This window comes from Corvus cornix, chromosome 3 (genome assembly GCF_000738735.6).
Source record: "Corvus cornix cornix isolate S_Up_H32 chromosome 3, ASM73873v5, whole genome shotgun sequence".
Lineage (NCBI taxonomy): Eukaryota > Metazoa > Chordata > Aves > Passeriformes > Corvidae > Corvus > Corvus cornix.
The window spans coordinates 29,416,717-29,427,098 of record NC_047056.1 but is presented as its reverse complement, the minus strand read 5'-3'; the positions used below and the strand labels follow the sequence as shown (position 1 = coordinate 29,427,098).

The 10,382-nt window shown below is 42.9% G+C and overlaps 1 protein-coding gene across 3 annotated transcripts in view; it reads right to left on the bottom strand.

Annotated features, from left to right (window-relative positions):
- Positions 1-227: 227 nt before the first annotated feature.
- Positions 228-10,382, bottom strand: part of MOCS1 (molybdenum cofactor synthesis 1) — a 30,606-nt gene continuing 20,451 nt past the window's right edge. For 2 of the 3 annotated variants that reach the window (XM_039568985.1, XM_010391817.4), the window contains 3 exons: positions 9,553-9,673; positions 8,226-8,273; positions 228-4,217 (listed from right to left, as the gene is read on the bottom strand). In XM_039568985.1, the coding sequence (XP_039424919.1) occupies positions 3,349-4,217; positions 8,226-8,273; positions 9,553-9,673 (1,038 nt within the window). In that variant the 3' untranslated portion in view covers positions 228-3,348. The remainder of the gene's footprint in view (positions 4,218-8,225; positions 8,274-9,552; positions 9,674-10,382) is intronic. The other variant, XM_019281274.3, reaches the window with a different exon arrangement.

Below are 10,382 nucleotides of genomic sequence, written 5' to 3'. Positions count from 1 at the left end.
TAAGAACAGCCAGATTAAAATGATTTTTACTCAACAACAGCAGAAAAAAATAAGATTCTTTATAGTACTTAGTTATTATGACTGATCCCTTGCTAATTGCTGACTAATCATGCAACTTGCAAAGCCTGGCTTGTTGCTTGTCCCGAGGTAACGTATTCATAGAAGCTTTTGGGTTAAAACATAGAAAAATTAACTAAAAAGGATATTCAGAGTAATGCAAACCACACTCCATTGCAACTAGTATTTATTAAAAATACAGTGGACCAAAAAAAGCAAGCCTCCAAAAAATAGTCAGTTCATCAACATATATTACACCATGGCCCACCCAGCACCACAGAAACACAGAGTGCTCTCAACCCATTTCTCTCACAAAATGTTGACTCATGTTTGGTTCATTACCTATACATGTGCATAGTTTAAAGACCTGATAATGTAACATGAGCATAAAATGGCACCAAAGTCAGTTTGCCCTGCACTTCCAGCCACTCTCAAACCAAGGAAGTAGTGAAATGTGCGTACGTAACGGGATGTGCGTGGTGGTCATGCGTGTGCTCAGTAGTCCCTGGTGTGGCCCTGAGTCCTTTGTGTGAGCTTTACAGCATGACAGCAAACTTCTCAGAAGCCAAAGAATTATATGCCCAAAGCACTGTTTTATTACTACTGAGTACCTCGAGTTTCCTTTCCATTTTCAAAATTAGCTAGAGCCTGGGAGCAGGCCAGGGGGGCACGGTGCGTGGTGCAGGGAGGTAAGTGCTTGGGTCAGTCGGCTGCCTTAGCAGGTTACACGTGTGCTTCCTTTTCCTGGCACTTTGTTTCCATGCTGAGCTAAGGAAACGTCTGTGTTATGGGCGCAGCAGTTCCACAGATGCACAGAGCCTCTTGTATTTGCAGGACTGGGTGGGATTGTTGGTGCTCAGTACAGCAGTGCTAGCTACACTCCTGGCAATGACAGGGAGTCAAGACTGTAACAATGAATATAGATTTTCCTGGTTCTGGCCAGGACATGGGTAGTTCTTGCAGGAGCCAGGAGGGGGAATAGCTAACAGCATGGGGGGTTATTACAGGCACCAGGTATGGGGTCTCTTCCAGTAAGGGAGAAGTCACATAGTGCCTGTTCCCTCTGTTACTGAAGCCGTTACTGCTCATTTTCTTATTCCACTGCTGTTTCCAGTACATTGTTCCTATGTGAACCCATGATCTTTACCTACTGTGCCTCCAATTCTCCTCTCCAGCCCGCCACAGGAATGGAGGAGCAAGCGAGTGGCGGAACACTGAAGAGGGGAATAGCATTCCTAAACCACACCATCAATGTACCAAGGCTTCTGGAGTCTGGGCACCAAGCTTTCCAGACTCCCTTCCCTTTCAGCTACAGCTGCTATGTCTGTCACTGTATGTACCTTATCTCACCGTGACAACAAATAAAAGAATCAAATCAATTCACCTGCAATGGAAAGAGTGCCTTTTGCTGTAGCTGGTGTATGAGATTTGTGAAGGATCTGTAGTAAAACCTATTGCCTCCTCCTCTGAGCCCTGTGCTTACTTTAAATGAGCAGGATGCATGTGGCAGTGTGGTGTGCTCACAGTAACCTCTTAGGCTTAAGATGATTTTTTTGTAGCATCTTTGACCTTACTAGAGTTGTCTTCAACCCTGTGCATATGGAGGGAGCACCCTGAATCATGTGCAGCTTCACATTAGCCATAAGCAACCAGTAACACCCTGTTTAGAGCACTTAAATTAACATTTGAAAAGCAGCCATCAATATTAACAATAATGTTGAGTAATTTCTTATCTAGGACAGTTAACTACCAAAAAAAGCTAATTAATGCTACATGACTGTGGCCACTGCTACATTTATGGGGACACTTAAGTGCTCCAAGGCCAGACGACTTAATGAAAACCAAATTAGAGAAACATGCAGGAAGACACTCTGGCAGAGGCAACGGTAACTACCTTAATTTTCCAAGTGACCACTGGTATTAAAGTCTGTTTGATCTGTCAGGACTATGCAGGTTGCTGGTTACTAGGAGTTGCACTGTAGCATAAAAAATTTGCAGTCTTCTAGAGCTTGGTGTGACATCTCTTTCTAAAGTCAGGGAGAACTTAACACTTACTTCTGTGCTTGGCAAAATTAATCCCTCAAGCATGCAGACAGGGCATCCATGTATTTCAGTGCTAAGGTCAAAATGCTGGAACATGCTTCTAACATTGTAAAACCTATCTTTCAGATCAGAAAAATAATTCTTCCAAATCCAGAAATCCCATTTCTGCATGATGTTTTACAGAGCACTCAAGGCAGAAAACTGGGCAGCTGCCATTTTTTTTTCTTCTGAAACTGATATGTGAATTATTTCCCACTTGCAGGTGTCTCTCTTATGAGGAAAGGCTGAGGGAGCTGGGCCTGTTCAGCATCCAAAAGAGATGACTGATGTTGCAATATGCCAGTGTCTAAGAGGGAGATGGCAAGAATATGGAGCCAGCCTCTTCTTGGTGGTGCTGAGCAATAGGACAAGAGGCAACGGGCAGAAACTGATAGACAGGAAGTTCCACCTGAACTTCTTCACTCTGCAGGTGACTGAGCACTGGAACAGATTGCCCAGAGAAGTTGTGGAGGCTCCCTCACAGGAGATATTCCAGTCTGGACACAACCCTGTGCTCTGCGAGCCTTAGCAGGGAGGTTGGACCAGGTAACCCAGTGTTGTCCTTTCCAACCTTACCCATTCTGGGATTCTTTGATTCTGTGAAGGGAAGCAGTAGCACTGCAAAGGGATGGGAGCTGCCCCTTGACCCTGACTGTTCCATGTTTATAATCTCTGCTGTACAGTGAGGTTCCCCAGCTGTGTTCTTCTCATTGTCACCCTCTAAATTCAACGGAAGAGGTCAGGGGGAAAAGATGGACAGACACAATTCTGAAATCTTAATCCTTGACTTAGAAATTGTTGCCAAATAACAGCATTTTCAGCAGTTGCTTCATTTCCAGAGCTCACAGTTGCAAGGTATGATGACAGCAGGTGTATTTCACAAAGGCAAAAAAACCCAAAAACCCAGAAACCTCTGTGGTAGAAGCAGGAATCTTTTCTCAATCTCATCACGAGGACACTGAAATGGAGGTATTGGCAGAGTGGAGAAGTCTGTCCTCAAGAAAACACACATGGTTTTCAACAGGGCTAAGTGGCTCCACTGTTCACCAGCAGTGAGCTGACAGAGTAAGGCAATGCTGGAGGCATGGGGTTGCTGTACAGTACACACCCGCTGAGGTCTCCAAGCCCACCAGCTGAGCACAAGGACTTCTGTAAGAGGCTAAACAGGAGCAGTGGTCACTTGGAGGGCTGGAGGTATCTGGATATTACCTAGACCCTTGAGAAGTCTCCTCTCTGCCCACCTGTCTTACTAAGCAACTTGAGCTCTTGGATGACAATGTCATGAGTGACTGCTTTGCACATGTCGTACACGGTCAGCGCAGCCAGGCTGGCAGCTGTGAGAGCCTCCATCTCCACACCTGTCCTTCCCCAGGTGTGACAGGAGCTGCGGATCACCACTGCACGTCTGGCCTCATCCAGGCTCAGAGACACCTCAACATGGTACAGGGGGATGTTGTGACACAATGGGATCAACTGGCTGGTCAGCTTGGCTCCCTGAATTCCTGCAATTTGGGCTACTGCCAGCACATCCCCTTTCTTCACCTGGTTTTGCCTGACCATCCTGAATGCCTTCTCACCCAGGAGAACCACGGCACCAGCAACAGCAGTTCTTCTGGAATCTGGCTTCCCTCCAACATCAACCATTGTGGCCCGTCCTTCCTCGTCAGTGTGAGTCAAGTTGTCAGAGGCACGAGGTACCTTGGTGCAAGATCCCAAATCCCTGGTATGGAATTCAGATCCTGAACATGTATCTTTGAACTGACGGTCCACAGAAACTTGGCCCACAGAAGTATCAAGGCACTTTGTATCAAATGTGGAGCTTGGGTTCTTCTGGAAGACACAGTAGCCTCGGAGCTGGGTTTGTAGAATTCCTGTTGCCATATGCCACTGTTTCTCTGAGTGAGATCTTGGGAGGAAAAGTTGTCCTGTAAGTGTGTTTTTCATTGATGTTTTTCCCTTTTGTTTGGGTAAACTTACTCTCAAAGTCAGCCAATGGCTAAATGTGTGGCCCCACTGCTTTGAATTTGGGGGATTCTGTAGGGCATCTTGGCATAGTGGGAATGACATCAATGCAGGCTCTGGGGAAAAAACAAAAAGTAACATGAGAAGAACATCTTACTAACTGGAAAGCTAAGCTGCCGGTAGCAACTGAGAACCCTGTCACAGCACTGCTTGGGACTTCCCATGTTGCAAAAACCTCAATAAGTCTGCAAATACCCACTTTTTTCCTCAAGCTCTTTCTCTTCTCTCATCAGTTCCTTGCATTTCCTTGTTTGCTATTACAAACCTCAAGACTCAGAACACTCATTTCGAGGTCCCTGACAAAAAGAAACAACTTACTTTCTAAAAGCATCAACACCTTTTGAGAAACAGCAGCCAAGAAAGCTTATAGGAACATCACTTCTGAAGAAAAGTGAGTCACAGCATCTCAGCATCCATTTGGGACCATCCCAGCACCAGCCTTCTTTCAAAAGCTTGGCAGGGTTAATAGGAAATTCTTACACTCAGATTCTCAACTCTGCCTTTCCAAACACCTCCCTCCCAGCACAGGCGGCTGCACTTCCTCCTTTCATCTCCTTCTGCAGGGAAGGGTTATGCCAGCACTTGAGGACAGCAGGGACCAGAAGCACTGCAACTGCACTGTCTACAAGCTCAGAGGGTGATGGGAACCTCTCATATTATTGTCAGCTCTTAACACATTAATGACAGCTGAAGTTTAAGCACTGGAAAAACCACAGTCCCCTCAATGACAGATAGATTTTAAATCTACTCAGAAGCATGTTCCAAGTCAAGCTGGCAGAGCTCCCAGCTGGCAGAGAGGTAGTAGGCCCTCCTGCCCCTTTTCACCATTTAATCCTTTGGTTTTGGCATTTGTACTGGGCTAGATGCCAAGTGTGAAGACAGGAGGAGTCTCTTTCACATAAAAGTGAATGTTTTGTAAGTAAAGAGGTAAGCAGCAAAGCCCTGGTTTAACAGCACCATTGATAAGTATGTTTCTCTTTTTCTGAAGCTCCTTCTCTTTCTGCTCTGAGAAAGGTGGAATTAGGTTGTGCTCAATAACCTCCCTTTGGTAGCTCTGGTATTCAAGGACTCCCTTTTCAGCCTATCCATGGGTGCATCAAAACAGCTTCCTGCCCCACATTGCTGAGCTACCTCTGCTGCCCAGGGACTGTCCACATGACAATAACAGACACAGTGTGGACAAAGGTCTCGTTGTGCTCCTCCCTCTTTTTTTAAAAACAAACCCACCAAACTCTTCCTTGCTAGTCCCAACCTCTGCTGAAACAAGACTGATGCACTTAGCACCATTTTCATCCAGAGTACCCTCCAAACATTGGTCTGGAAGTACCCATTCCTGAAGATTAAGTCAACCATAGATTTCATGATTTTAATCACTGCAATAACCTAAATTCAGGCAAAGGCCTTTTTTCATCTACAGCTGATGGTCTATCCACTAAAGTTAAGATTCCTGCAAATTTGAAGGCATGTGTTTACCTCTGAGGAATGGGATTAAATGGACATAAATGTACTGAATGCAACACTGCTGTGCTTTAGAAGAGCACAGAAAATTATTTTTCTTATTCCTCTTCTCTTGCTCTTTCTTTTCATAGTGGGGCCTAACCTGAATATTCCTTTTAAAATCCAGGAACTCAAAGCACTCAGTTCTTTTGGATTCCTTGATTAGTATTAAAGCTGAAGCTAAACCCTTGTAAAAGTGTCTTGTTTTCAGGAGAAGCCAGACTGCAAAGGCAGACAAGTACTTCCTTCCACAGGGTAAACACTCATGGGTGGGAGACGGGAGAGAAGTTTGCTCAAGCAGAGTGGGAAGTAAACAGACAGCAAGAGACAGGCATGAGTGCAAAGCATCTTTGCTTTTCTGAACAACCTACACTTCTTGAAGTTGTACCTAGTCATCTCTATTTGCACCCAAATTGCTCATATACCTACAAAAAAAAAAAGATAATGGTTTTCTACTGCACCGTATAGTGAAACCATCTGACAAATTCCATCTCCTTATATCCTATTACTGCACCTCAAGTTTAATTGTGTCAGTTTCCAACTAGCACAATCTCAGGGGGAGAAAAGAAGGCAGGAGATACTTAAATTAATGAGGAAATTCCCATAACTGAAGTGAACCCAGGAGAAGAAGAACCTGCCAAAAGGAATATTTTGATTAAGGGAAATAAGACACAAACCACATAGCAAAGGACTGGACAACAGCAGTGCAGGGAAGATGCCAGGTTTGGCTTACTGGGTCTAGCAAAACCAATTAGTGATTTCCACAGCATTAAATTAATTAAATTTCATTAAATTAATTCCATACACACACTCCCCCACTGACTGCTTGCACGCCAGCATTATTTGAAGTTTGTAAGTAATTCAAAATACAATTAGGAAATCTCCTAATGATTCCCCATGTGTCACAGTGGGATACTCTCCACTCATCTCCAGTCTCTCTATTGATGTGGTGACTGCCAGGAGTCAGTCTCAAAGGGAGATGGAACAGCTGAAGGAGGAAGACCTGGACAGGCTGCCTCTTTCACTGCCCTGTCAGACAATGTTAAAGCACTTTTCAAAAGGAAATTGGATTGATCTGATCTGTAGCCATCCAAACATTGCTATGAATGCTAACTTTGGAGTGTGGGAATTCTTTCAAAGGCAACGTGAAAAATTACGTAGGTCCCAGTGAGCTGTCAAGAGTTTACTATAGTATTTTTCATCTTACCAAAAAAAAAAACAACCAAACCAAAAAACCCCAACAAAATTATTTCCTCATGCAGCAAGTCAATACACACTTTAAACAAAGGATCCTCCTTACCCTTTTTCTGGAACACAATGTAGCAGTGGCCAAATACAAGAGAGCAAAAGCAAACTCAAAAAGACAATCTTGCAGCAGTCAACATGGGAAATGATGGCCCTTTAAAGTGGGGCACCAAGTGAAAAACATTCCCAGTAAAGACCTATCCTAAAGACCTCTGTGGATCCTACTGCATAATAAAGGCAACAAAAGTACAAGCCCTAGGGGCTTGGTTTAAAAATAGAGTAGTTGTTATTGTATCACCTGTTGCAAAGACCTGCAGATTAATGCATGTTCCCCTCCCCAATGGTACCTGTTTTAAAACCTGTGTTTTAAGCTGCCCAACAGCTAACCTGCTCCAAAACATCAATGGGAGGATGAGAGTTGGGATTTAAAACATGTTCAGGTCTTTCACCATTGTTTTGGTTTTTTTTTTTCCCCCCACATCTTGTTGATAAGGAACAACAAAACATCTTGTAATTAATCTCACAAAGCTAACTCTTGTAACCATTTATTAAGGTCTTTGGAAAGATAGCTATCTTACAGAACAGGGAAACACAGGTATGGAAGGAGGTAAAAATCACACTGAAGGAGATGTTAAAAATCAGTAAGAGAACCCCAGCAGTGCTACATCTCTCATGAACTGAGCTTCAGGCAGAACGGAGAGTTAGCAAACAGCTTCAATGGACACTAGAAGGAAAGGCTCTTGGCTCATAGGGCTTTCATGGATATGTTCTGAGACTTTGCAGCAATAAGTGGCAATTTCAAAAAAATGAAGCCCTACATCTCAAATTCTGAAGTAGTAGTGAGGTAGGAACACTTGCATTTCTTTCAGCTTGCTGGCTCTATATACATTATAAACAAAGTTTAATTTCTTAATACATGGATAAAACTCCATTCTGCATCCTTTATATTTATATGGCAATATGGTCAAAATTCACCCCAAACTGTCTTATAAATAACTATACTGTTCTTCTTAAGCTGATAGGAAATACGGTAGGAAAGTTGATTATCCCTTTGGAAAATGTAATGAACTGTCATAATTAGAGAAAACAAAACCAGGGCTGTCACTTGGAAAATGGGGTAAAGCTTGGTAGGGACATTAAACCTTTCCTCCTCTTCCACTTCAGTGTGTTAAATATAACTGCTTAATTAAAAGCCCATTTCTTTGCCTAAACCTAAGGCAGAACCAAAAGCTAGACTTAGAAGCCCAATCTACTCTGCTCCCCCAAAGACAGAAACCGAACAAAATCACTGTATGTTTTTTACGTACTGATTTGTCACCCACCAATCAGGACCATTGGCCGGTTTTTCATCTGGGAAATGTTAAACATGCCTAGAAATAAAATAAGGAACACATAAAAATCCTGGCTTTTTAGGCTTTAAGTCATGCATCTGGTTTATATATTTAGTTTTCTGCTCTTCACAGTGCAACCTGTATGCTAGGAAAAACAAAGCTCAGTAAAGACCAAGGGAACTGGAGGAGGGGGAATCCAGCGTGGCATTATCTAAAACTATAGCTGCCCAAGTCTCCAGGCACCCAGCTGCTATGGGTCTATCACACTGCAGAACCCTTTCCCAGAAAGCTTGCCATAATGTGAATTACAGTCTACCTACTACAGAATTCAATCAATTTGAGACTATCTTGTCTCTAACAACGGTATTTGACTGTTCTAGTTCTATAGATAAGCTGTGAATAAGTGTTCCAGTTCAAAGAAGCTAAATCACAGAAAGCCCCAGGGACAATACTGAGATTAACACAAACTGGGAGAAGACAGACAATGTCAGGTAAATGCTGCTGATGGCAAAACGCCTTTAGTAGATTCTTCCCCATCCACCCCCCTGCTTTCCCAAATCAGAATTCATAAAAAAATGGAACCAAAAGGAACCAAACCCTCCACCCCTTCCCTTAGGTTTACAAGGCACTATTTTATCTGAGTCAGACCAATGTACTTTGCAAATTAGTCTACGTGTAGATTTAAAGGCTACCTTTAAATTTGTTTCACACGTTAGGAAAAAAGGGAAAAACCTACTGTTGTTAATCTGTCAGAATCTGCAAGAAAACAAAAGGGCCAAAGCACATTTTAGTGTATAGGGGACTAAGCCATGACCATAAAGCCAGTTCATGTACAAGAATTCAGCATTCCCAGCTGGAGCCAGATTACAAAACTACAGTAAGGTTCAGATATGAATGTTAATATCAACATAAATTCAGGAAAGATGAATACAGCCTGAGGATGTGACTGCATCAGCATGGACCTTGTGTCATGACCTTGTGCAGAGCACTAGATGAGTGCCCACAAACTCCTGCACAGTGAAGAAGAGATTTGTCACTTCTAGAAACATGTTAATGCAGTACTTGGACTGACAGCTCCATTTAGTCTTAGTACTTCTTTTACAGCAAGCTAATCTAAAAAAAAGGGGATCCAGTGCAACTACTTAGCTTTACACTTTGCTGTTGTTGTCGTGAGCAGTGGCATTTGTATCTATTTGAGAACAAAAGTCAGTCTGGAAGTCTTTCAGACAGTCTGGATTCTAACTCTCATGGAAGGTTACAGTACCAGGACTTTGTTTTCCCTAGCACTGCTGTTATTTCTTAAGTACAAGGAACATACCGGCATGCTGTTTCTTTTTTCTGCCCACTGCTGCTCCAATGATTTGAATCAACTGTTCCTCTGAGGCACCTGACCGTAGGTGATCCCTCAAGGACACTTCTGAATTCCCAAAAAGGCACACCTGCAGCCAACCCAGGGAAGAAGAAGAGGATAAATGAGAAAGAATAAAATAAATTACTTTTACAAATATTTTGTAATAACCACAGAGTGAAGAGCTTTGAAGAGGCCTACCCTATTGAAGGGAACATTTATAGAGATTGTTTTCTTTACCTCTCCTCATGTACACACAGACAGCCTGGGATTTTAAGCAGCCTAAGCTCATTGGGCCTTCAGGCTGCCTTGGTCATCTGACACTAGGCAGCAGCACAGCTGTTGTCAATATCAGGTGACAATGAATAAGTGCCAATTTTTAATTGAAAACTTTAATTTTCCCCCAGAAACTGCCAGTTTCAACGTGGCAGGAAATGGCTATCCCTCCTTGTTCTACAGTCATTGAGCAAATGTACAGGCTGCTCTTGAAGAAGAAGAGTTACAAGTTGTTTGGGAAACAAGAAGAATCCTTGTGGAATGCAAAAGCCAAGCCCTCACAGCTGCTTGGGCCCTTTTTTAATGGGAAATCATCTGTTTTTCACATGTTTAAGATGATTTTGAATCAAAGATTAGAATAAATATTTATACTTACTGGCCTTGCAACCATGTTTTACAACTGAAGTTAACTATGGTAACTGAAAAAAAGGTGATGTAACATCCCCCTAACAGCCTGACAAGATGGAACAAGAATACATACAGGATAAATAAACAGGAGCTAGCTGGTAATAATTATGCATCTT